Here is a 27,416-nt window from a genome sequence, read left to right as displayed (position 1 = left end):
GCAGACCTTAATCACATTCTCCCTCAGTTGATTTTTTTTAAAAACAAAACTAACCTAAAATGATACAGGTATTTTCTGTTCTCCAAAGATGGAAAGCATTCAAGGCCTCTGGTCATTGTGGCTGTGTTTTTTGCACTTTCCCCAGCTCTGTTATATCTTTTCCAACGTGGCAACCAGAATTGTACCCTAGAGTCAACATTGCAATATTATTTTTGGTCCATTAACAAATGACTCCAATACGGAATTTGCCCTTTTCATCGCTGCTGTATGTTGAGTCAATTTCTTCCTGGAGTTACCTTTTATAATCACATAACATTTTCCTGATTAGTTTCAGATAACTGTGACTTTATCAGAATATATGCAAAATTGGGAAAAGAAAGAGCTGTCTATCTTAAATTGTTTTGCTGTTTGTTTGATCTCTGACACAATTTTAAAGAAATCTTTCTGGAGCTGCTAAAATTCCTTATTTATTTAGTATACGCATTTATATCCACCATTCTTCTTTTTATAAATAACTCAAGGCAGTGAACGTACAACCTAATGCCCATAATATTTAATATTACTTCTTCCTCCTGTTTTCCCCACAGCAGCAGCAACCCTGTCAGGTGAACTGGACGGAGAGAGAATTATTAGTCTAAAAAGTCACCAATTGGCTGTTGTGCCTAAGACTATCTTCTGGTGATTGGCCCATAGACACCCAGCCGGCTTTCATTCCTAAAGTGGAAATAGGAGCCACACTGTCCTGGGTTCTGGCTTAAATCACTAGACCAAATTGACTTTTGCTTTTTGATATCCAGAAAAAAATCAGTTATAAGGCTGGACCCCTTCCAGACAACTCAGAACATTTTGTTTGGAGACTGAAACATTCCCTGACAGATTGTTTTGCACACCTGGCACAAAAATCCTCCATAGCTTCCTTGTCACCAGTACACAACTGATATATTGTCACTGCTGCCAGCTACCTTACACAGTACAAACACCCAACCATTGGAAAACTTTCTCTCTTTCCTAATAGCATGCAGAATAGAGCGACAAATAAGATTAGGGGACTGGAGGCTAAAACGTATGAGGAACCGCTGCAGGAATTGGGTATCCTTAGTTTAATTAAAAGAAGGACTAGGCGTGACATGATAGTAGTCTTCCAAAATCTCAGGGGCTGCCGCATAGAAGAGGGAGTCAAGCTATTCTCCAAAGCACCTGAACCAAAAGCAATGGATTGAAACTAATCAAAGACAGAGCTATCCTAGGACTAAGGAGAGGCTTCCTGACAGTGAGAACAATTAACCAGTGGAACAGCTTGCCTCCAGAAGTTGCAGATGCTCCACCACTGGAAGTTTTAAAGAAGAGTTTGGACAGGCATTTGTCTGGAAGGCTGTGCATTCAGAAAATATTCAGACCCCCTTCAGTTTTGTCAGTTTTGTTATGCTTCAGCCTGATTCTCCACTTGTTATAATTCATTTTTTCTCTCATTAATTTACACTCTGTACCCTATCATTTACAAAGTGAAAACAAGTTTAGAAATGTCTGTAAATTTATTAAAAAGAAAAAAAAACACTGAAATATCCACTCGGTACTTTGTTGAAGCACCTTTGGCAACAATTACCCCAGCCCCGAGTCTTTGGGGGTGTGCAATACAGGATTTCCTGCTTGAGCAGGGGTTAGACTAGAAGACCTCCAAGGTCCCTTCCAACTCTGTTACTCTGTTATATTAAAAAGTACCATTGGCTGAAAGGCTTTGCCTCTGTGATTTTAGAGAAATGGAAACTACAGAACAGATTCTTTGTTGCTCCTTTTACAGAGACATCTAAATGGACTCATACTACTTCTGATAGTAGATATTCCAGCTGCCCAGATTTAGGTTATGCCCAGATGCTGCTCATAGAGGAAGTGTCCCTTGTAATAGTGCATATAGCAGCAGCATGGAATATCTGTTGAACCCCGAAGAGCCAATGTATCCGCAATGCAATCTTTGTAAGTGTAATTCATTTAAATTTTAGATATTATTAATCTGTTGATTCTTTGTCATGCGCATTGAATCATTGATAAGTTTGCAGCACAGATTTATTCAAGCCTACAAACAAGAGTTCAACATTTAAAATGGTGCCAGAGAAGCGTCAGCAGAATTCAGAAGAGTTTGGACTTGGATCCCTTGTGGCAACGCAAGGACTCTAAACTGATGATGCCTTTAACTCCACTCTCCAGCTCTGCTTTTCTCCAACATACTGATAGTTTAAATATCTTGATACTAAATACTAATATTACTAGTAATACTATTAAAGGAAAAGGTAAAGGTTCCCCTGCACATGTATGCTCGTCTTTCCAGCTATACGGGGTGGTGCTCATCTCAATTTCTAAGCCAAAGAGCCAGTGCTGTCCGAAGATATCTCCATGGCCATGTGGCTGGCATGACTAAATACCAAAGGTGCACGGAACACTGTTACCTTCCCACCAGGTGGTCCCTATTTTTCTACTTGCATTTTTTATGTGTTTTCAAACTGCTAGGTTGGCAGAAGCTGGGACAAGTAACGGGAGTTCACTCCATTACATGGCACTAGCGATTTGAATCACTGAACCACTGACTTTCCTGATCGACAAGTCTTAGACACTGAGCCACCATGTCTCTTAGTAATACTATTACTTTGCTATAATTTTAGATTTTATCATATTCAATATAATTTTAGTGTTTACATTATAATTTTAATATAGGCTGTATCCTGGATCTCGTTTATAGATCTTAGTTAGGCTGTTTCATAAATGGTACTGGTCTATGACCACAGTAAACTGAACTGAAAGTCTTCCATTCATATTATTTTCTGCCTTTTTTTTTTCAGTGAAAGAACTGAAATCACGACGCTTAATGACAAATGTAATACGCAAATAAAAAGATGGAGCAAAATATTTCCCTGTGTTGCAGATTTAATCAGATTTAATCAGTTTGAGGATCCAATTAACTTTATAGTCATACCACATGTATCTTTTTTATTATTTTTCCTAAGCTCTTTTGCCTCCCTCTCAGTTTATCTTAACCAGGATAATGTGCATAGTTTCCTATTATTAATGCATTATCTTCACTCATATTTCAAAGAAATGTTAAAGAAAAACAGCCATGCTATTTTTCCATTTTAATGTACATTATTAACAAATCCAGTTTTCTTTCTGTACACAATATACAAATAGGAAAACATGTCATTTTTATATGTACAGCATTAAGTTACTTTAATTAGGTGCTTGATATATACAAATATATATATATATATATTTATACTTATATATAAACAGGAACATCGCAGGATGATTCATTAGTTGCATCTTATTTACAGAAAAAACAGTACAAGGATATTTCGACAAGATCAAGTCACCGGTGTAATATACACCAAAAGCACCATCTGGGTCCATGATAATATAATATATAATGCAATATTGAATAGGGAAAAAACATACCAAAATGCACTTAACAGTACTTTAGAGATTTGCACCATTCAGTGGGTGGATTAGTGATAAATAACACATGTTTAAAAGATATGATAACACAACAGAGTTTTTCAAACCAATTCTGGTAAAAGACACAGATGAGATGATGCTTGTTCTTGTAAGAGGTATCTTATTGGAGTACCAAAATCTAAAGTATGTTTGACAATTGGTGATCCATGGATCCCACTTAAGGCACAACGTCGATCAATATTTGATTTCCAGAGCAGTCTTTAAGGCTTCACAAGTGCTCTCCCATGGAAGCAAGTCTTTCACAGTAGATGTCATGGTGGCCCTGTGTTTGGAGGATCCCAGGGTGTAAACCAAGACAAGGCAAGGTCAAACAATACTGGCTAATTCTGTAGAATCTGTCTCGGTGCTACTGTTGCTCTCTTCATCTCTGGAAGAGTCAAAATGTAGAAAAGTAATAAGTACATCATCTTAGGAGGAAAAAATATCACATTAGCAGAGAGTCAGGGACGGAGTTCACATGTTATCCTACCTAGGCCATGGGTGTGGTCCCCTTGATTTTGACCCAGCCAAAATTAACTCTACAACAGATGATTAAATGAACTATGGCTTAGTCTATGATGCAACACCTGGTCCAGGTCAGACTGGAAGCGAGAGAAGGAAGATCATGTGTAATACAAGACCAAGCCAAAGCTGGGGATTACTTTTGTGCCAGGCATAGTATAAAGAATGGCTACTTAAGGAAGGGTTAACTTAGCTATAGGTTCGGGTAGGTGGCCCCCAAATCATTCTCTCTGCACAAGATGGAACAATATATGAACTCTTCCTATTCTTCTGAAAAGCCAAGGGCTTACAATCTTAGAACTGGACAAATTCGAAATGTTAGAAGTCTAGTATGTTGTTGATAGTTGTGAAGTTGTGTCCGACCCATCGCGACCCCATGGACAATGTTCCTCCAAGCCTTCCTGTCCTCTACCATCTCCCGGAGTCCATTTAAGCTCATGACTACTGCTTTGGTGACTGCATCCAGCCACCTTCTTCCCTGCTGTCCCCTTCTTCTTTTGCTCTCAATCATTCCCAGCCTTAGGTTCTTCTCCAGGGAGTCCTTCCTTCTCATTAGGTGGCCAAAGTCTTTGAGTTTCCTTTTCAGGACCTGGCCTTCTGAAGAGCAGACCGGGTTGATCTCCTCTAGGACTGACCGGCTTGATCACCTTGCAGTCCAAGGGACTCGCAGGAGTCTCCTCCAGCACCATAGTTCAAAGGCCTCCATTCTTTGGCGCTCAGCCTTCCTTATGATCCAACTTTCACAGCCCTACATTGCAACTGGGAAAACCATATTTACAGTCTAGTATAAAGAAGACTAAAAGGCCATCAGTGTGCTGGAATGTGCACCTGCAGGAAAAGTGGGTGGAGACTGGGCAACACAAGAGCTTTCCCAGAGAGAGGCCCACATCAAGAGACTGCACAGTCCTGAGTGGAAGCAGGGAAGAGAATCACGGTAGCCACACCTGAGAATCTCTCAAGAGGTATCTAATAGTTTAAAAAACTCATAGCTTTAGTTTGGCAAGATCCTGTCTAATAGGTGCAAGTAAATGAAGGACTGGACTCAATTGGAGTTCACTGGGTCATCTCTGGGTTTGGGTCTACAATCAGGAAGCTGTGCAAGACTTCTGTTTGCAAAAGTAAGGTAAAGGAACACTCAGCATTTTATATTTAGTGTCCTGTATGTTCTACTGTATGCTTGCCCTTCTGGTGCGAAAGTGCTACATCAGAGAAATGAGATAGCCACTTGTCTCAGAGCCAGAAGCATCAGATCTATTTTAAGTTTTAGCAATTAAGTTACAAGGATGCTCTCGAGCAGAGCTCCTGGGGTTCAGGATTTCAAATGCTATCCATAAGAGGGAGTTCTTTCAAATATATATTAAATGTGACCATTTTTGTTTCCTTATTTAGGGTAAAGAAGGGATTGGTGTTACTTATGTCCCACAGCTGCAGAATTCCAAGGGAATTCTTGATACTTACCTACCTATGTCTGTCTGTCTCTGTCTTTCTATATCTATCTATCTATCTATCTATCTATCTATCTATCTATCTATCTATCTATCTATCTATCTATCTATCTATCTATCTATCTATCTATCTACCTATCTATCTATCTTCTATCATCTTTCCATTTCTCTCTCTCCCTCTCTCTCCCACTCCCTCCCCCCCTCACCTATCAACCATCTATCTCAATCAGTGGAACAGCTGGCCTTCAGAAGTTGTGGGTCCTCTTGTTGCTGTAGGCTTTTAAGAACAGATTGAACAGTGATTTGTACAGAATGGCATAGGATCTCCAGCTTGAGCCTGGGGTTGGACTAGAAGACCTCCAAGGACCCTTCCAACTCTCTTATTCTGTATTCCCTTGGAATTCTGCAGCTGTGGGGTAGAGGTAACCCTATCTCCCTACTTTCTCCCTAAATAATAGAAGTTGCCACACGGTCACAACATGACACATGGTCTTGGGCAGCATGGAATTCCCATGAGTTTCAGCCCCTGGGAATGAAGTATGCAGGTAAGAGTTCCTGCCTCCAACCCAACCAGAACAAAGCACACCACGTTCATGCTATGCTTCACTGAAGCTTCAGAGATAGGCTTGGTTCACACATTACACTAAGGCAAGGGTCTCCAAACTTGGCAACTTTAAGACTTATAGACTTCAACTCCCAGAATTCACCAGCCAGCAGGGGAATTCTGGGAGTTGGTGCACAAGTCTTAAAGTTGCCAAGGTTGGAGACCGCGCGCTAAGGGAGAAACAGCAAACTTTACAAGGAAAGGCACTGCCAATTGTCGTGGTCACCCAAGTTTTTAGAATATTTTTTATTAAACGAAATCTTAGGACATCACATGGGGAACAGAGAAACATGGCCAAACGTCCTTAGCTGCTTCTCCAAGAACCTCAATAAAGTTTGCCAATTGTCTTTATTCAGTTTACCACGATTCAGAACATTCATGGCTTTGGGTAACATGTGAACTGATCCAGAGGGCAACTTCAAAGAATTCTATTTTTACCATCATGGTACAAAAACGATGAGAGAGAGAGAGAGCGGGGACCTTGTGGCAATGCATCCTGAATGAAGGGCATTTCTGCTGGCTATGCCAGCCACGGGTGGTTATGTAGAAGCCCTAAAGGCCATCACTTGTGGTATGACATCACAGCAATAGCAACAACACTTAGACTTATATACTGCTCCACAATGTTTACAGCCCTCTTTGGACTGTTTACAGTGCAAGCATATTGCCCTGAACAATCTGGGTCCTCCTTTTGCTGAACTCAGATGGATGGAAAGCTGAGTCAATCCTGAGCCCCATCAGGATCGAACTGCAGGCTGTGGGTAGAGTTTGCCTGCAATAGTGTAGTTCAATCACTGGACCACCAGAGCTCCTAATCATCGCACAAGGTTTCTTCAAGTTTGCATGATAACGCGATGGCACGAGTGATGACCTTTGTTTCCCCATGGGTGTTGTGGTTCACCGGCAGCAATCAGGAGGACGTTCCCAAGAAGCCTGTGCTGGGTGTGAGTGACAGCAGGATGATTCATGGAAGAGCAGCACAGGCGACTTGGGAGTAAGAATGCTAATTAATGACCCCTCCCTCAAGGGAATATAAGCCTGGTTTCAAACGGCTTATGCCTTTGCAAAAGGCAAAAGTTCGAAGGAGTTAGTGTGATGATTACAGACTCTGATTTATTGGACTAATTGGCTGCAAGCCACCTGTTATCTACAAAGAGGGGATAATTTGTGGAATAAAGCCATGAACCTTTCAGTTTTGGAGTTTATCTGTGTTTGCTTTTGGAAACTTCGGCTGGGTCAGAACAATTGCCAGCCCACGAAAGGCAAATCCCAGCCCACCTTCCCTCTGCCCATCAGTGCCCATCCGAGGAGATCCCTCCTTCCCTTCCTCTCCGGTTGCCTGTAGCAGGTAAGACCTCTCACCTTAAATCCTGCAGAGCTTTTTTGTTCTTTTTCCGCCTATCCTCGTCGATGGGGTAGAGCTTAAAAAGGAGCAGGCCAAAGATGATCAATGCCACTGGGGCCGCGGAGACGAGTATTTTCAAAGTCAGCTTCACCTCCTCCGGTTGGGAGCAGCCTCGAGTCTTGTATCCCGCAAAGCTGCACCAAATTAAACAGGGGGAGGTTGAATAAAGGGGACCAGAGAAAAACATTTGAACCACTTTGTGGTGGTAACAAAATCAGAATAAACGATGCAAGAGGACGATCGGTTGGAGCAAAGCTGTGTAGAGAGTTTGAATGCCGAGCTTTGTCGTGGGGTAATATTTTCTTTATTGGACAAATCATTATGTTTCAGCCAAATTATGCTGGAACAGGAATTATACAGATAGTCCTCCACTTACAATAGTTCACTTAGTGACTGTTCAAAGTAGCAACAGTGCTGGAAAAAGTGACTTATGACCATTTCTCACACTTATGACCAGCATCCCCCATGTTCATGTGATTTACTTTTGGGTACTTGGCAATTGGTTCATATTTACAACAGTTGCTTTTGTGACCTTCTGACAAGCAAAGTCCATGGGGGAAGCCAGATCCACTTAACAACCAGGTTACTAATTTAATAACTGCAGTGATTCACTTAATAAATGGGGTAAGAAAAGTCGTAAAATGGGGCAAAATTCACTTAACAAAATTCTCACTTAGCAACATAAATTTTGGGCTCAGTTGTGGTCGTAACTCGAGGACTACCTTTGGTGTCATCTGGAAATTGCTGATAACTAGGCATATCAGTAGAGAGATTTCCAAAGGATTGCAATTCCTGGATCCCAAAAGAGCTGGGAATCTGAATTCTATTTAGCCAAACGGGGTGATAGTGAAAGCTTACTCTAAACTGAGCGTGGAGATCCCCAAAGACACTCCGGAAGCAAACTTGGTGAAGAAGACGTAGAAAGAGAAGAAAATAGCCTCGTGGCCTCTGCAGTCCGGGTGCTGGAGGTTGAAGTCATCCACAACATCTGGCAGCATAGACCTAATGGAAGGAGACAAGACAAAAGCCAACTAATCAGTTTAGCCACAAGGAGGTTCCCTAAGGAACAAGATACGAACCAGATCTTTCCCAAAAGCGGCCACCAAATTAATGTTTTCAATGCGAGTAAAAAGGAAATCACATAGTGAAAGATGAGCTGAACTGTTTTTAATTGCTTCAAAATTCTATTCCTTTCCGTTCCGTGAGAAGTTTTATATCAAAATACATTTTATCCTTTATACTGTTTCCATCGTCCCTTAAAACATTAACCAAACCATTAAGCCAAAGCTTCTGCAGATGGAATTTTTGCACAATGTATGAAATGTACCGGCTTGGAAAACAAGTCAGTAACCACCCAAATGACTGTATTTCCTCCACTCTCAGGCAATTCCACTTAAAGTCCATGGAAATTTCCTTGAACAGTCACTAAATGAATGGTTGTAAGTCAAGGTCTACCTGTACTGTACACTGGGTTCTAACAACAGGCAAAGATACCTGGCAATTCACTCACCACGGCAGGAGGAAAGCAGCGGCGACACTCATTCCAGCTGCAACGGCCACCACGTAAGTCATCACAAGGTTGCTTTCCAAAATCACAACTGAGATGAGGAAAGGAGTGGCAGACTGAAGGATGAGAAGAGAAGACGTGCTCAGGAAGATCACCTGGATTAAAACCTGAATGAACTTATGCAATTTTGCACCTTAAGACAACAGAATAGAAAAGGGATTTTGGCTACAAAAGGGCCTCAAGAAAATTGGGCTACCTTGAGAGCTAAGAATGACTTGATCTTTAAGGGAAACTTGTCGGCTTCTCTTTTTTGGGGGGTGGGTGCTTCTTTCCTTACTTGACCATGGTTGCTCATGAGAATCTATCAATAATTCAGAGCGGCTTCCTTATTCTTGCTCGGATACAACCATGGGTGGAGATGAAACCTCTCCAAATGTCTATCAGTCCATAGATATTTAGACTTGAAACTTATCGGTTACTTTACATTTGACCGCGATAGATGTCTTTGAACTGGTTCATGCATCACGCTGAATCATATTTCGACTCATCAAGGTTTATTGAATAAGCCACCATTGGCTGGTTTCATACCTTACTCTAAACCAGGGGCCTCCAAACATGGCCACTTTAAGACTTGAGGACGTCAACTCCCAGAATTCCCCAGGGAATTCTGGGAGTTGACGTCCACAGGTCTTAATGTAGCCAAGTTTGGAGACACCTGCTCTAAATCACAACTATATATAGCACAGCTGGGTACGCACATGCTACCAAGACCTAGCAAAATGCAACCAACCAAATGATCTCTTAGCCTGTTTTGCACGCAATACCATTGTATCTATGGAGATTCTCATGGTTGTCCCAAAAGTTGCTTTTTCAAGAGGCAACTGGACTCGCTGTTTTTTGTTTGAAGACGTTTTGATTCTCATCCAAGAAGCTTCAAAGAAAAACAGAAAGTCCAGTTGCCTCTTGAACAAGAACCTTTGGGACAAGGCCACTGTATCCGCCAATGAGAACAGTCTGGGAACCAGAGATGGTATTCAGCAGGTTCTGACCAGTTCTGGAGAACCGGTAGCGGAAATTCTGAGTAGTTTGTAGAATCAGCAAATCCCACTTCTGACTGGCCCCGCCCCCATCTATGCTCCGCCCCCCAAGTCCCAGCTGATTGGCTGAGTCTTCTTTTGTTGTCCCGCACAGGAGAATGGAGCTGGAAAGCAGGTTAGTGGGGTGGGGAGGGAAGGGGGATTTTGCAGGATCCTTCCCCTGCCACGCCCACCAAGCCACGCCCACAGAACCGGTAGTAAAAAAATTTGAATCCCACCACTGCTGGGCACCACAGTTCAACCCCCATCCTGTCTGAGATTGTCCCAATCAGGCCCTCAGGGTTTGTTCTCTGAAAATATAAATAGGACACACCTGGAGCAGGATAGTCCTGCTAACAGGTCTTAGCCCTGTCCAAAAACCGATGTTTCCAAAATAAACATTCAGATTCTGCTGCAGCATTTAATAGGCCCCAGAGAAGGCCCTGCATGAAGCTTAACTCTCATAGCTGCATGTGTTTGAATCATTACTTGAATGATTTTCATGGCGGCCTCGTTCAGAAGTTACCTAAGCAGGGAATAAGACTACATTATTTCCCCACGACGGCCATAATTGAGTCACACGTTGTGCCAGTCATTAAGCAGATCAACCTGTGACCATGCCTGATTTTACGATCTTTTTTTTACAGTGGTGGTTAAGTGAACACTGTGGTTGCTAAGCGAACACCGTGGTCGTAAAGTGAACACAGCAGTTATTAAGCATACCCATTTTAGCTCATGTGCATTTTTTGTTGGAAACTGAAAGTAAACCCTGGTTTCTGGCAAAAAAAAAAAAAAAAAAAGTTGTAAATCACAAACAATTTGATTGGAAACATTGCAAACTCTTATAAATGCAGGGCAGTTACCAAATGCCCGAAATGCAATCACGTAATCATGGGAGGAGGAGCAGGTATTGTAACATTGAAATTAAGTCGTAAGTACCTCTTGGGGGAATCTGTTGTAACTTTGAATGGTCACTACGCGACCGGTCATAAGATGAGGACTATTGGTATTCACTCACCGAGATGCCAATGTAAACAGCAGTTTTCTTCCCAAAACGTATAAGGAACCACTGCCAGAAAGGGATGGTCAGTGTGGCTGAGAGCTGCAAGAGAACAACAAAAGGGAAAAAAAAGAATGTTTATTATACTGTAGATGGGATTCGACCTACAACCACAATTGGGGTCAGAATTTCTGTTGTTAAGCAAGGCATTGTTAAGTGAATCACAGGTCTTTTTATGACATTTTTGCCATGGTTGTTAAGAGAATCACTGCATTTGTTGAGTGAATCCCATAGTCACTAAGAAAATTTGGTTTCCCTCATTGTCTTTGCTTGTCAGAACCTGGTTGGAAATGCTGATCATGTGACTTCCGGACACTGCAACCGTCATAAGTACATGCCAGTTGCCAAGCATTTGTAAATACATGCCAGTTGCCAAAATTTTGGTCACGCAGTCATGGGGCTGCAGCGATGTTCATAAGGGCAAATATCGGTTGTAAGTCACTTTTTTCAGCACCGTCGTAATTTCAAATGGTCACTAAACAAGGACCATTGCAAGTCGAGGACTACCTGTATTTAAGTCAACCAGAAGAAGCCTAAAATGCCATGTGTGAAGAATCTGCTGCTCTGATTACCTTGGAGCAACGGCCACTATTTCTATCATATTTTTGTATACATGGATTGCCATCAAGCTTCATCAATTAAAATGTGCAGAAAGTGAGAACTCTTTCCAAAGCCATGTTTAGAAATCCATTGGAGCATAAAGAAGGGAGAGATCCAGTTTAGGTTAAGTGGTTAAGGATTCAGGCTAGAAACCAGGAGACGAGTTCTAGTCAGACGTTAGGCACAAAGCCAAGTGGATGATCTTGAGCCAGTCCCTGTCACTTAAGCCCTCGGAAGGAAACAATGGCAAACCGCTTCCGCAAATCTTAATGAGAAAACTGCAGGGACTTGCCCAGGAAGCCACCAGGGGTCAAAAACTGACTCAAAGGCACCCAAAACAAACAGATAATAAAATAAAGGGGAAGTTATCTATTTTTTCAAGCATTTCCCCCCCTTTCCTTTCCTTTTTTCTCAGGATCATTCTTTTTTTTAGCTTTTAATATTCATAAACAACAATAAATAACATTACAGTGGAGACCTCAGTATTATTCACCAAGCTCAAGATACAAATCATAATTATGTTATAAAATAATTGTATGCCTTTTGCAACGGGCTATCAATGCCACTTATTTTTAACTTCACAGTTCAAGCAACGTTAAGTTCATTAACATTTCAGAATTATAGTTAACATCAATAAAAACTCCCCCCTTATCTTTAAAGCTTTAAGTTATCTAAATTAGCACACTGTTAACAATTTTTAATTTATATTTTACATTTTTTTTCTCTATTGAGCTATCTACTATCTGCATTCTTTTAAGATATTATTTGCATCTTATAATGCAATAAAACAATTACATTAACCACATACAGAAGCACAGAACCAAGTTTTCCCCATTGAACAGGCTAATACAAACATTCCCACACCATTTGAAACTCCCTACTCTTCGGCCTAGCCTGGTTAGAAATTTCCATACAGCAATAATGTAACTTGACTCACTTCCTACTCAGTCATAAAGAAGAGAAGCAGAAAGGCTGAACCCACTGATTACAGACCCAACTTACAGCCACCATTTGAGCGCAAAAATTTTTGTTGCTAAGAGAGTTTTGCCCCATTTTGCAATCTTGCTTGTCACCGTTGTTAAGAATCACTGCAGTAGTTAAATTTGTCACACGTTTGTTAAGTGAATCTGGCTTCCCTAGTGCAAAAAAGTTGATGGTACATTTTATCACATGTGGTGGATGTGCCCTGAGGCCAGGACATACTGGATTCAAATTAAAAATTGGTTAAAAGAGATCACTGGCTATCAGATTGAGGTCAGACCAGAATCCTTCCTTTTAGGAATCCTCAAAGAAAGATTACCGAAAGAAGTAAAATACTTAGTGTTACATATTACAAAAGCCGCCAGAGTAGCCTTTGTGCAGGTATGGAAAACACCAAATACCCCCAATGAAGAACTAATAATACACAAAGTAAACAGGAAGTGCTGAGATGAATATGCTAACAATGAAATTGAAAGGAAAAGACGACTCTGAATTCTTTACAATTTGGAACAATTGGTATAAATGGCTAACAAACAGAACCAAGAAGCGAGACAAAAAAATAGTTAATTGAAACAACCCTTAAGAAAGTAAAATAAAATTTTGTAAACTATATAAAGATATAAGAATAGTAATTATAGCTAAAGATATTATTTAATAGTAGACAAATGCAATATAATGTATTATGATATTTAAACCAAAATCCTGTATAGATGCCAAGAACGTTGTTGATACCAAGATGTTTTATGATGTAAAAAAAAAGAAAATTAACAAAAAATATATTAAAAAAAAAAGAATCTGGCTTCCCCATTAACTTTGCTTGTCTGAAGGTCGCAAAAGGGGATCAGATAACAGATAATCGGAGTTGGAAGGGACCTTATAGGTCATCTAGTCCAACCCCCCGCCCAAGCGGGAGAGCCTACACCATTTCTGACAAATGGCAGTCCAGTCTCTTGAAAGCCTCCAGTGATGATGCTCCCACAACTTCCAAAGGCAAGCTGTTCCATTGGTTGATTGTTCTCACAGTCAAAACATTTCTCCTTATATCCAGGTTGAATCTCTCCTTGTTCAGTTTCCATTCATTATTCCTTGTTTGGCCTACAGGCGCTTTAGAAAATAGCTTGACCCTTTCCTCCTCCCTGTGGCAGCCCCTCAAATATTGGAAGACTGCTCTCCTGTCTCCCCTGGTCCTTTTCTTCCCTAGACTAGCCAAACCCAGTTCCTGCAACTGTTCTTATGTTTTAGCCTCCAGTCCCCTAATCCTCCTGGTTGCTCTTCTCTGCACTTTTTCTAGAGCCTCAACATCTTTTTTATAGTGTGGTGACCAAAACTGGATGCAGTACTCTAGGTTTGGCCTTACTAAGGCTTTGTAGAGTGGTATTAGTACCTCACTTGATCTCGATTGTATCCCTCTGTTAATGCAATTTAGGATTGCATTGGCTTATTTGGCTGCTGCTGCTGCACACGGCTGGCTCATATTTAGCTGGTTGTCCACTAAGACTCCAAGATCCCTCTCCCAGTTACTGCCATGGAGCCTGGTTTCACCCAGTCTATATGTGCACTTTTGGTTTTTCTTGCCTAAGTGTAGGACTTTACTTTTCTCTACGTTGAATTTCATTTTGTTAGATATGGCCCAGTGTTCTAGTCTGTCAAAATCCATCTGGATCTTGAGCCTAGCTTCTTGAGTATTATCTATTCCTACCAGCTTATTATCATCTGCAAATTTGGTAAGTTCCCCTTCTATTCCCTCATCTAAGCCGTTAATGAAGATATATCACATGACCCCAGGACACTGCAACCGTCATAAATACGAGTCAGTTGCCAAGCGTCCGAATTTTGATCACCTAACCATGGGGATTCTGCAACGGTCAAAAGTGTGAATAACGGTCATAGGTAGCTTTTATCAGTGTCGTTGTAACTTCAAATGGACACTAAATGAATGTTTATAAATTGAGGACTACCTGTAGACCAGAAGTGGGTTTAGATTCCACAAAGAAGGAATTTAAGTTTGGTGACCTGAGGAAGGCTAAAGATTCACAATTGGTTTTGTCAGTTTTTCTCGCTTACGTTTAGTTTTATTTTTAGTTGATGTTCAGTGTATTGGGGCAACTTGGGAAACAGGCTAATTCAGGCTCTAGGTGCAGCATGTTATAAGAATGTGTTTTATGCCAAAGTCACGAGAGCCATAGGCTGAAATAAGGAAGCAACGTGGCTTTTCTGAGCATCCATAGATATTCTTTTATGCCTAAAGTTTCATTTACATCAGGGGGAGAAAAAAACTTTTCACAAACAGCAGGTGGAGCACAGAGATATGGACACGTTTCAATTCAAAGCAACCCCCCCCGCCTCCCCCAAATGAAGTCTAGCATCGTTTTTATATTCAGTCACACCCTTGGACCGGCAAAAGCATTCTTAGGAAATATAAATAGCAGCTGTTAGCAAACCAAAGCTTTGTTTGGAATCATATCCAGGGGAAAAACTAAAAGCAAGAAGCGTGAGAAGAGATTGGCCATCTATTCGTTGAATAATGCAAGACTGGCTTCTCTGAAGGGCCGACCCTCGTCTCCCGCTGCTGTGGCCCAGACAACGTCTTAATCTCCCAGGGAAGGGGAGGGGAGGGGGCGTGAGTGAAGGGTTGGTGGCTGGGGGTTGCAATGGCTCTTTGGCTGAAAGGGCTTAAACATCCCTCAAAAGCGTCTCTTCCATTCATGACCGGGCTGCCTCAAATATAAAGCTGAGCCGCCAATGACGACGTCCATCGGAATGAGCTAAAAATGGCTGCTTTGAAGCTGCTATTCCCATTCAGCTCGGCTCTTCCCCCAAAAGGCTGCTCTACATATTAATAGCATCTTGGGAATTCTGGATGGCAAAACGCCTCAGTGGCAGCAGCTTTGCATAACAGAAAACTTGCCTATCAGCTCCTCCCTTTGGCGACGTTCTAGTCCACGGCGGATTTTCTTTCAGTGTGGGAAATCGAGCCCCCTCTTCCTGCTTTGAGTCGTAACAGTCCCATCGCATTTGAAATAAAAAAAAAAAACAGAGGAGAAACTAGCAGTTTGAGCAGAGGTGGCATTCAGCGGGTTCTGAGCAGTTCTGGAGAACCGGTAGCGGAAATGTTGAGTAGTTCGGAGAACCGGCAAATCCCACCTCTGACTGGCCCCGCCCCCATCTCTTCTCTGCCTCCCGAGTCCCAGCTGATTGGCTGGGCCTCTTTTGGTTGCCCTGCACAGGAGAACAGAGCTGGAAAGCAGGTTAGTGGGGTGGGGCTGGGAAGGAATGGGATTTTGCAGTATCCTTCCCAAGCCAGGGCCACAGAACTGGTAGTAAAAAAATTTGAATCCCACCACTGAGTTTGAGGAGAAACTAGCGGTACATTTTCATTCTCATTTTTGATATGCCTCATTTTGATCCTGACCTACTTCTAAAGGTTCTATCACCACTGGAATAAGGAGAATTCAATTTACAACCATTCTTGTAGTGACCATTCAAAGTTACAGCAACGACTTACAACTGTTCCTCTCACAAGGCCAATGTAGCAGGTGATCTCCACTTGCGACTTTCCTCACTGGCTTTTGGGGAAGCTAAGGCCATAGGAGGAGCCAGATTACCTTAACAACCTCATTATTCACTGCAGTGATTCGCTGAATAACCATTGCGAAAAACTGAGCACAACTCGCTTAGCAACCATCTTGCTTAACAATGGAAATTCTGCCCCCAGTTGTGCTTGCAAAGTCAAGGACTACATGCATGACAGACACTAATAGCAGTTGGAGCACATCAGTGCCCATAAATTTTCCCTTGCTTTCCTTTATTGACACCCTTCGCTGCTTGTACATAAGGACCACATTTGGCCACGTTCCAATAACCCACTGACCTAATTTTGGGGTCATGCAGAATGCATCGGATCATAAATTAATCAGAGAGGCTGAGTAAATGCAATATTCTAAAAGCCTCAAAAGGGACACGGGGGGCTCAGTGGCTAAGATGTTGAGCTTGTCAATCAGAAAGGTCGGCAGTTCGGCGGTTCGAATCCTTAGTGCCGCGTAACGGAGTGAGCTCCCGTTACTTGTCCCAGCTTCTGCCAACCTAGCAGTTCAAAAGCGTGTAAAAATGCAAGATGAAAAATAGGGACCACTTAGGTGGGAAAGTCACAATGTTCTGTGCACCTTTGGCATTTAGTCATGCCGGCCACATGACTACGGAGACGTCTTCGGACAGCGCTGGCTCTTTGGCTTTGCAACAGAGATGAGCACCGCCCCCTAGAGTCGGAAACGACTAGCACGTATGTGCGAGGGGAACCTTGACCTTTATCTTTAAAGCAGTGGTGGGATTCAAATTTTTTTTACTATTGGTTCTGTGGGCATAGCTTGGTGGGCATGGCAGGGGAAGGAGGATACTGTAAAATCTCCAAACTTTGCTGTTTGCCGTTCTCCAAACTACTCAAAATTTCCGCTACTGGTTTCTCCAGAACTGGTCAGAACCTGCTGAAGACCCACCTCCGCTTTAAAGGCATCGAAAACACAAGGCAAGCTCAAAGCTCCAAACAAACGTCTCAAGTTTGGCATGTAGGTTTGTAATTGACTTGGTAAAAGCTTGGAATAGGTGTGATTCTCTGGTGTGCGTGTGTGTGTGAACGACCGTGTTAACATTTTCCTCTTTTTGAGAATGTGGGAAAGGAAAGGAAATTAGCAAATTACATAGGTGGGAGTTTACAGCCCTAAATCTGAGGTCTGCTGTCAACTACAGTTCAGAAAGTTGTGGAGTTTTTTTTTTTTTTTAAAAAGCATTTCTACATTTTGATGGGTTTGGCAATTGGATTCCCCCAGACGGTTAGATTAGTTTAGGCTTCAGTGCATTGGATAGATCCCCCACCCCCAAATGGGCTACTTTCTTCCGTGCTCCTTGGAAAGATGGGGGGGGGGGTAGGGTGTGTGTGTGTGGGGGTTGGTTTCTACTCCCTTCTGGCTTGGCAGGAAGCCTGGTCTTTTCTTCTCCCCCCTCTCCTCCTCCTCCTCCTCAGGCCTTCTCAGAAAACTTGGCCCCCAGACTTCCATTCCGAGCCTGATCAAGACAGCTTTCTCTCTCTGGTGATGAAGGGCCGGCAGGAGGGGAGAAAAATGGCAGGCTTAATGGACAAAAGATCAGCCTGGGTTTTGTTTCCGCCTATCTTTTCAGACCAGCTTCTAAAAGCACACAAAGAACGCGTTGTTTGTGATCAACGACGCCATCTTTCCAGAAAGAGGGTTAATTGCCTGGGCTCGGCTCCTTGAAAGATGGCTTTCCCCATTGAACGTCCTCCGGTTCTCTTGCAGAACCCGACAGCGGAAAGACTTCTCCCACGAGGACGCTCTTCACTTTGCTACAGGCGGTCCTCGACTTACGACCACGGTGGAGCCCAACATTTCCAGTGAGACGGTTCGTTAACTGAGTTTTGCCCCATTTGACCACCTTTCTGGCCGCGGTTGTTAAGTGAATCACTGCAGGCTGTTAAGTCGGTAACCTGGTTGTTAAGGGAATCTGGCTTCCCCGTTGACTTTGCTTGTCAGAAGGTCGCAAAAGGGGGATCGTGTGACCCTGGGACACGGCAAATGTCACAAGTACATGCCAGTTGCCAAGCTTCTGAATTTTGATCATTGACCATGGGGATGCTGCAGCTGTCGTAAGCGTGAAAGACGGTCATAAGTTACTTTTTTCATGCCGTTGTAATTTCAAATGGTCACTAAAATGAATGGTTGCAAATCAAGGACTACTTGTGCTGAGCAGCCCGGCCCTGGGATCTATTGGGTGAAGCCTTGCTGGGAAAGACCTGATCTCTGGTCTAGACGTCTCTGCCGAGGATCTAAGATTCACAGGGCAAGAATAACGGCCCACTTGTTATCTGTGAGTTATCGGCAAGATTCACTAGCTCTGTGTGCCTTGCCTAAATCGGACAGGTAGTTTAATACAGTATATCTTTATTAGCTCGATACCCGTGCTTCACTATGAAGCTATCTGGTTGGGCTTAGTTTTTTGGGAAGAGGAAATTAGAGGGAAAAAAATTGTGCCTCTGCCTACCAGCATCCGTCGGTATTCATCTGGCTAGCGTGAGAGAGTTGAGGGCTGTTTGGAAACTGAAATATGGAAACTGAAACCGTATCTGCTGTGTGAGCAACAAGGAGACAGCAAGGAGCCTGGGCATGTCTTAACTCAACTGTTCTGTACTAAAGCTGCTTGCTGCTGTGAAAGTAAAACTCCTCTCCTCTGCTTGTGTTTTGCATTGGGAACAGATTTCTTTTCAGGTGGGGAGGGGGAATAGAACTCCTTAGCATCAGAGCGTGTGAATAATAATATAGGAAATACTAATGCTCTGAAAAATCCTTTCTTAGTGAGCACCTAGAAGCCAAGAGGAACATACGTGCCAAATTTCAAGTTTGTAGGCTTTATGGTTCTGGAGATTTTGTGATGATGCTTGAGTGGTATTTTGCTTTTATATATATAGAGAGAGAAATTTGTGCATAAGTAAGGAGAGGAACCCCATGGATGAAAGGGAGGGGACCTCCCCCAAAATAGGGAATTGGTTTATATACATTTCAAACACTTTGGGTTTGGAATATGGAGAACAGTCTGTGTTACTCCAAAGAACTAGAAACATTAATCAAAAACTTTCCTAGTTATTTAAAATATTACTCAAAGAGATACTCAAACCCCTCTCTTGTTCCCATCACACTCTTTGGAATATCCTCCCCTTGGAAATACGGATGGTCTGAATCTTGCTGACTTTGACGCGTAACTTTAAACAGTTCTGTTTGAATCTGCTTTGGGTCATAGGTTTTCCGTAGGAGCCTCATTATGGGGTCTCCATTGCATTCTTGTTTTCTTGAGCTAAGTTTTATGATATGGTGGCCCACTCAAGGTCCCCAAGAATAAATATTGGCAATAAATAAATAATCCAACTTTAGGGTTGAGAAAGTATATTGAACTATAAAGTAATTAACTCTACCCAACATATTAAATCACACAAAAACTAACCAAGCAAGCTTAGTAGGTTATATAACATCAGCCGTGAGTCTTGAACCAGCTAAAGCTGTCATGCCAGGGACAGTTGAACTCACGTAGAAAAAGGGGAAAGAAGAAAAGAAAGAAAGAGAAAGGAGGGAGGGAGGAAGGTCATTGCATGCCTTGCAGAACACATACCATGATGGCGAGCAGAATGTTCTGGAACTCGTTGCGGAACCCCAAGGTGTAAGTGCAGAACAAGGCAAAGTTCCCTTCCAACAGCTGGGAAGAAACAAGACATGTCAGTGGGAAAAAGCAACAGTATTTTGGCAAGGAGAAAAGGAAGATGGCAATTGATAAAAAAAAAAAAAAACCTTACCAGAACAGAGATCTCCACAATGTTTCTCCACGTTGGCAGCGTTAAGACGTATGGACTTCAACTCTCAGAAATTCCCAGCCCAAAAAGTCTGCTGAGTTGAAGTCCACACACATCTTAACATTGCCAAGGTGGAGAAATGCTGTTCTGTAAAGTTCCAGAAGCGAAGTCCTGAAAGAATGCAGATCTTTGTTTTGACTACTTAAGGGTAGGAAAGTAGAGGAGAGAAGGCTATTGGAGAAATGCCAAAGAGAAGGAGAAAGGTAGAGGCAACAAATATTCATTATATTCCCAGAGAGCTGGAGGGTGGGAAGTGGAATTCATTGTCCATTATTGAATTGGAAGCGAACAACAGCGCAGAAGGATTCAGCTGAGCAGTGACCTCAGCACCACTCCTGATATTTGGGCAGTACATTCTCCAAAATGTTGAGGCCGTGGGCATTCTTAGGGAGCATGTAGATTCAGAACATGTAGGGTCCTTCAACTTGGTCCAGACAATCAAAACAGACTCTCCAACAAGAGCTTTAGACTTTTTCCCAGGTTAAACTCTAAGAAGAAAGATCTGGGATCCCTTTAGGATGTACTCAAGATGCAGGTAATCCTTGACTTACAACCACAATTGGGGCGAGAATTTCCATTGCTAAACAAGGCAGTTGTTAAGTAAGTCATGCCCAATTTTATTACCCTTGTTGCTATGGGTGTTAATTGAATCATGCAGTTGTTAAGCAAATTGGCTTCCCTCATTGACTTTGTCAGAAGCGCCAGATGAGGAGGTCACAAATGGTGGATCCCGTGACTCTGGGACACTGCAAACATGGTAAATACATGTTGGTTACCAAGGGCCCGAATTCTGATCACATGACTGTGAGGATGCTGCAACACTTGTAAGTATGAGGACCAATTGCAAGCCACCATTTTCAGCGTTGCTGTAACGTTAAACTAAATGAATGGTTGTAAGTCAAGGTCTACCTGTGCTCTAGTACAGGGGTGTCAAACTCAATTTCATTGAGGCCGTCAGGGTTGACATCAGGGCTGTCAGGGCTGACCTTGGGGGGGGGGAGTGGGCGTGGCTGATTGGTGGGTGTGGCCAACTGGGTGGGCGTGGCCAGCTTGACACTACTCCCTGGATGGAAGTGTGATGAAGAAACCTAGAAGTTGTGATGGGAAAGACTGGAAGTTCTCTCACCATGAAAGCAAGGGAGGTGAACAGGAAAGCCGCAATCAGCTTGATGTAGGGTCCATGTTTCATAACCAGCTTCAGACCCTGGAAGAAGGAAACCGGCTCAGCCAACTGAAGTTCGGAAGACTCTGTGGAGCAAAACACGAGGAGCAGGTGAGCATCTTCTCTTCCATGGACGTTCTGGATCATAAGTATTTGGCTACCATATTTCTAGAACACACCATTTGTTATTTTTCATGGTCTTGGTTAATTCCATAATTGTTCTTGTTTGCTTTAATTTATCCTAATTTTATAATTTATAATTTATCCTAATAATTTATCCTAATTTTGCCAGCCAGAGGAGGAGGAGGAAGATGTCCAAGAAGGTTTAAAAGGACAACTGCCTTGAGTGAGCTCCTCCTCTGTTGTAGGAAAGAGATCGAATCAGCAGTTTCCATAAATCCAGAGTAAAACATAGAAACCTTCACTCTTTCCCCTAATCAGAAACTTAAGCTTAGGTATGATGCAAACACCTACTTAGGCAACAGGGCTGTTCAAGGGTTTTCCCTGAACTGCGTTTGTTCAGTGTGCATTTCCTTCAGCCCATCCCGTTGTCTGCCTCAGAGAGAAACAAAGGCTGGATATTAGGGTGTTTTCCAACCTTTTTACTGGTGCAAAAGGCAGCACCAAGCTGATAAAATCAATGCAAAAAGATTTGGACAAAGTAGATACAGGCAGTCCCAAAGGTGCTTTTCCAAAAGGCGACTGGACTTCCTTGGTTTTTGTCTTTGAAAACATTTCCCTTCTCATCCGAGAAGCTTCTTCAGTTCATTCTTCAATTCATTTCCTGGATGAGGAGCGAAGGAAAAAAAAAACACCAAGAAAAGTCCAGTTGTCTTTTGGAAAAGCACCTTTGGGACAACCATGACCTGGATGGTTGACAATCTCCATAGACATTCAGAAACAAATAGTCCTCAACTTATGACAATGGGATTGTGGTTGTTAAGTTGTTAAGTGGATCACGCCTGATTTTACTGCCCTTTTTTGCCATGCTTGTTAAGTAAATCCAGCTTCCCACATTGGCTTCCTTGTTGGAAAGTTGCAAAGGGCGACTGTGCAATCCCAGGACCCTGCAACCTTGGTAAATACGTGCCGGTTGCCATGCGCCTCCATTTTGATCCCGTGACCATGGGGAGGTTGCAACCCCTCATAAATGCAACGACTGGTCATAAGTGGCTTTTCTCAGTGTCGTCAGACAGAAGATTGTGAGCTGAGAATGACCTATACTGGAGTAAATGTGTGCTATCTTTAGCTAATGTGAGCCATTAGCGAAAGATGATCCAGCCCTATCCTTTGATGACTTCATCCCATCAGTCCTATATTTGGAAGTTTGCCCATCGAACTTCCTCTCTCGGCTAATCTTAATATTGTGCATGAGGTGATAAGGCTTTTCTCTTGAAGGAACACTCAGAAGGATTTCTCAGACATGAAGTGTGTGGACAAGGGTGAGGTATCAGGTAATATTTGCTGAAGAGGTGCGGCTCTTTTGATAAGCATCCTCCAGGCAAGGCCTCCAGGCCACTGTGGGCTTGAGAAGGTGCTTTCCTTCAGGAGGTTGAAAAGGATGTCACGTCGTCCCGAAGACTAAGCAGAGAACACATCCAGGGAGTGAGCCAACTTCTGCTTCCCGGCAGCTGGTTAGAACCAGAACGTGGGGTTGCCTCATGAGAGAGAAGCCGAGGCTAAGCACGGCAGCTTTATGCAATCCCCAACTCTTGCACAAGACTGTCATTTTCTCCCTCAGAGTTTGCTCAGGTATTAAACAGGAGTGGCACGGGAGAGAAAGTGACAATCAGGTTGCCCCAAGGGGCAAGCAAGCGATTTTTGTAACCCTCTGATGAGTCTGTGGACATAATTAGTGGGAGTAGTGATACTGAACACGCCTCCAGTATCCAGCAAGAGAAAAAAAACCCCATCCTTCATTAGTAGGGTGTCATCAGAGTGCATTTTGGGGGCCAGAGAACACTTCTGAAAGGATGGTGTAGATCTCTTTAAGCCAGCCTTTCTCCCACTCAAGTCCGATCTACTTTCCAGGATTAGAGTTGTGGAAATATACTTGGGGCAAGTCCTCTGTAACACTCTTTGCACACTCCGAGGAAAGGCAGAACCGAAATAAATAATTGCTGGCATGATTAAATTCCTATTCATTTCATTCTTTTAAAGTAAAAGCATATTTAACAAAACGTTAAAGTCAAATGGTCAGGGTTTTATAGGCTTCTACAGAGGTTCCATGCATATCGCAATATCCCTCTTTGAGGCAATATATTGTTTTAGCAGATGATCATTCAACTCAAATTATGGATTCACATCTGTTTGACCTCAGTGACTCAACCAATCTGGCTGTGCTTTCAAGATTTCTGCCCTTTTAGAGAGAGGTATCTTTATCCCAAACACTGCAATCTTTATGCATGTCTACTCTACTTCCAGAATTCTAAGCAAGGACAATGCCAGCTGAGGAATTTTGGTGAAGGAGAAGAAAAACGCTGAAATAGGAGGTGGAGTTAAATGTGTTATAAGTTTGAAATCCTTGCATTGCCACAAAAGATCCCAGTCCAGCCCTTCCCCCTTGAATTCCATTATCCCTTATCTAGTGTCAATTTAACTTTGACCAATTGTTGACTAGATTCTTGTATATAGGTAGCAATTGCAATAGTAAACTCCTCTATGCTTTGAACTCAATGAATGCATCTAGTTATTTGTGCCTGTTATTAGGGAATTGAAGTCCACACACATAGAAGTCGCCATGGTTGAGAATACATAATATTACACGATGTGAGTTGATTCACTTGGCTTACCTTGTCTTTCCCGCACGCCTAGAGACAGAATGGTAGCACAAAGAATATAAATCCCACCGATGACCCCGGCTGCAATCATATAGGCATTTCTCTGTAAAAGGATAGAAAGAACGGTGGAAAAAAGGAACATTTCAAATGAGATCAATATTTCAAGCAGAATATTTTGTAGAAAAGCATCATTGGATGCTTAAAAGTATTCCTCGACTTACAATGGGGATTGGAATTTTGATCACTACGTGATGCTTAGGCCAGTTTCATGACCATTTTTATGGTGGCTGTTAAGTGAATCATGTAGTCATTAAGTGAATCATACAATCGTTAAATAATTCTGGCTTCCCAGCTTGTTGGAAGTCAACTGATGCTGCAACTGTTGTAAATGCGAGTCAGTTGCCAACACACCCAAATTGCAATCACGTGACACACCACATCATAGCTGCGAGCTGGGTCATAAGTCATTTTTTTAAGTACTATTGTAATTTTGGACTGTGGTTAAACTAATCATTGTAAATCAAGGACTACCTGTCCTTGGTCATGAAGTATTTAAAAAGTTTTATGATCTACTAAAAAGGAGAACATTAAGCCATTGCTATTATTGCTATATTAACAATAACAATATTGTTAATTTATTTTATTAACAGTAACAGTATAACATTCCTTCCCAAAGCAATTTCAATTTTCATTTTCATTTATTATGGCCTGCAGCCAGCAACTATCCCACAACCTCAAAGACATTCAGTTAAAAGCAGTATCTTATATATAAGGCACCCTGAGAACTTGACCGGGGTTTATTTTAAACATGATTGGTTCCATAGTCACCTGGTTTGGGTTAGTAAGCATTGTAGCTAAATGATGGTCCCCAGAACCATTAGGAGGTGGGTTTTTTCCATCTTGTAAATAGTTTTATAAATTAATCAGTATCAATAATCCCAGAATCCCAACAATTCTTCCAGATAAAATCAAACTCTGATTAGAAGAGACATCCTGGTATTGATGTTACAAGATCTGCAGATTAGTAGCTAAAGTAGATACATCGAAACTATGTGTCTATAATACAGGCAGTCCTCGACTTTAATGACTGTTCGAAGTTACAACGGCACTGAAAAAAGTGACTTATGACCATTTTTCATACTTATGACCATTGCAGCATTCCCACGGTCATGTGATTTACATTTGGATGCTTGACAACTGGTTCATACTTGTGACGTTTTCAGTGTCCTGGGACATCTGATGTCCTTTTGCGACCTTCTGACAATCAAAGTCAATGGGGAAGCCAGATTCACTTAACAAATGCGGCAAGGGAAGTCGTAAAATGGGGCAAAACTTACTTAACAAATTTCTCACTTAGCAACATAAATTCTGGGCTCAACTGTAACTCGAGGACTGTGTTGTTTCTCTAGTGTCAACAAGATTTTACATCTTGCACACGTATATTTTAATATATGGGCATAAATTCAGATGCTTTCTTTTCCTTTTGACAGAAATTCCATTTGTTTCAGACATGAAAGACTGACCAACACTTCTAAACTGACCAAAACAACTTTTAATCAGGTCAGCAACACACCCAGTGACTGCATAAGCCTTTAAGTAGGATCCATTTTAACGTGGGTTATCTTAGCATGTTGTGCACCTCAAGCCCATTTAATTAGCTCTGGGTTCAACGTAGGTGGAAACCCAAAATAAGAGGTTCACTTAATAACCAGTTGAAGCATCTTATATGGATGCAGCTTATTAGAAGAGCTTTGGCAACTAAGAACCAAAGAAGATTTGATCTTCTCTCTTGGTTTCATCTCTTCCCAACTACCTCTTCGAATGAACAAGAAGTTGGACCACAGCTCTGTCCCAGTTTTGTTCCCTAGGAGAAGATACTCTATGGCAGTGATGGCTAACCTTTTTGGGCTCCTGTGCCAAAAATTGTGCGCGTGCTTGCACACACACGCTTGCGCGCCAGCACCCAGAAGGCAATGTACGTGCCCCCTACGCATGCGTGCGCAATTCCCACCTAACCCCCACCTCCGCTGACCCCTTACCTGCACTGTGCCTCACAGCTGATTTTTTGGCCGATTTGAGGCCTTTTTCGACCTCCCAGAGGCTTGAGGAAGGCTTCTGCAGGCTTTGCAGGCCAAAAACTAGCTCCATTTCATCACTTCCGGTATTTTTGTAAAAACAGGAAGTGATGAAACGGGGCTAGTTTTCGGCCTGCAGAAGCCTTCCTCAAGCCTCTTGGAGGCTGAAAAAGGCCTCAAACCGGCTGAAAATCAGCTGTGAGGCATGCACATGTGCAGTGAAGTAAGTTTACCCGCAGATCATGTTCCGGCACAAATGACACTGAGTGCCACCTGTGGCATGCGTGCCATAGGTTCGCTATCATGGCTGTAGGTCATTCTGTCTCTAAAGGCGGAACATCAGTCTTTTCACTTTGGTTAGCCCAACAAAGCAGCCACAAAAATGAAGATTATCTTTTTCTCAACTCATCCTTCAGCCAAACCCTTTATCACAGTGTTTGTCAACCTCAGCAAGTTTAAGATGGGTGGACTTCAACTCCCAGAAATCCACTCATCTTAAACTTGCCGAGGTTGACAAACACTGCTTTACCGCGTTGTAGTAAGAACACGGAATTGTCCGTAAGAGTCCATACCGTATCAGAAAGCGAACCCGTGTCACGGGTGATGTTGACTTCTTCTAGGACCACCGAAGAGTTGTTCATGTTCAAGAAAGGTGGGTCAGAAATACAAGGAATATCTACTCTCCCCACAATCTGTCCTTGGATGGCTGTTCCTAGGACAGTGCCAAGCACTTCTACTGTCATGCCTGTAGAAATCAGGGATAGATAAGATTAGAATGCATAAAACATAGGCCGAGTCCCCTTTCAAAAGTAATGGTAGATGCTGGTTTTAACTCATTGAGCACCTGAATATCAGCGTTCACATTTTAAACTCAACCATATTTTAAGTTAGTTGTGGGTTCATCCAATCCAGTTCATTTATAATACCACCTCATGAAGCATAATTCATACATGTCAAGGCTCGATTCGTAAACACCCCCAATGGTTGGCCAACATGCTCAACTGAACCAAAATGAAGATTTTGGTTCATCAAGTAGTGAACACAAACTTCAACCAAGCCATCCTGCTAAGCTACAATATACTTCATTGAGGTGGAGCCAGAATATTATGTGAAGATAGACCCTAGATTTTGTGGCTTAGAATGATAGGTAAACCTAGTCAAGGTGTTCCAAGCAATATGCATCCACGTGAAAGCATCTTGATAGCCATGTAAGCAAGCACCTCTTAAAAGATGAATTTCTCAAACATCAAAGAAAATAATTCACTTTATCTCTCATTTCCTAGCTATAAAGTTATATTCGTTCCCAATAAG

General features: G+C 42.3%; 1 protein-coding gene across 2 annotated transcripts in view; it reads right to left on the bottom strand.

The window, feature by feature from the left end:
- Positions 1-3,107: 3,107 nt before the first annotated feature.
- MFSD2A (MFSD2 lysolipid transporter A, lysophospholipid) overlaps positions 3,108-27,416 on the bottom strand; it is a 44,145-nt gene continuing 19,836 nt past the window's right edge. The window contains exons 6-14 of one of the 2 annotated variants that reach the window (XM_026702642.2): positions 26,678-26,850; positions 24,043-24,133; positions 21,215-21,336; positions 19,851-19,934; positions 11,058-11,141; positions 8,967-9,079; positions 8,315-8,458; positions 7,414-7,590; positions 3,108-3,868 (exon numbers count right to left, since the gene is read on the bottom strand). In XM_026702642.2, the coding sequence (XP_026558427.1) occupies positions 3,808-3,868; positions 7,414-7,590; positions 8,315-8,458; positions 8,967-9,079; positions 11,058-11,141; positions 19,851-19,934; positions 21,215-21,336; positions 24,043-24,133; positions 26,678-26,850 (1,049 nt within the window). In that variant the 3' untranslated portion in view covers positions 3,108-3,807. The remainder of the gene's footprint in view (positions 3,869-7,413; positions 7,591-8,314; positions 8,459-8,966; positions 9,080-11,057; positions 11,142-19,850; positions 19,935-21,214; positions 21,337-24,042; positions 24,134-26,677; positions 26,851-27,416) is intronic. The other variant, XM_026702643.2, reaches the window with a different exon arrangement.

Source organism: Pseudonaja textilis, chromosome 10, assembly GCF_049901715.1.
Source record: "Pseudonaja textilis isolate UNSWEBS1 chromosome 10, rPseTex1.2, whole genome shotgun sequence".
In the NCBI taxonomy this organism is placed as follows: Eukaryota; Metazoa; Chordata; class Lepidosauria; order Squamata; family Elapidae; genus Pseudonaja; species Pseudonaja textilis.
This window is presented reverse-complemented; position numbering and strand designations above follow the sequence as displayed.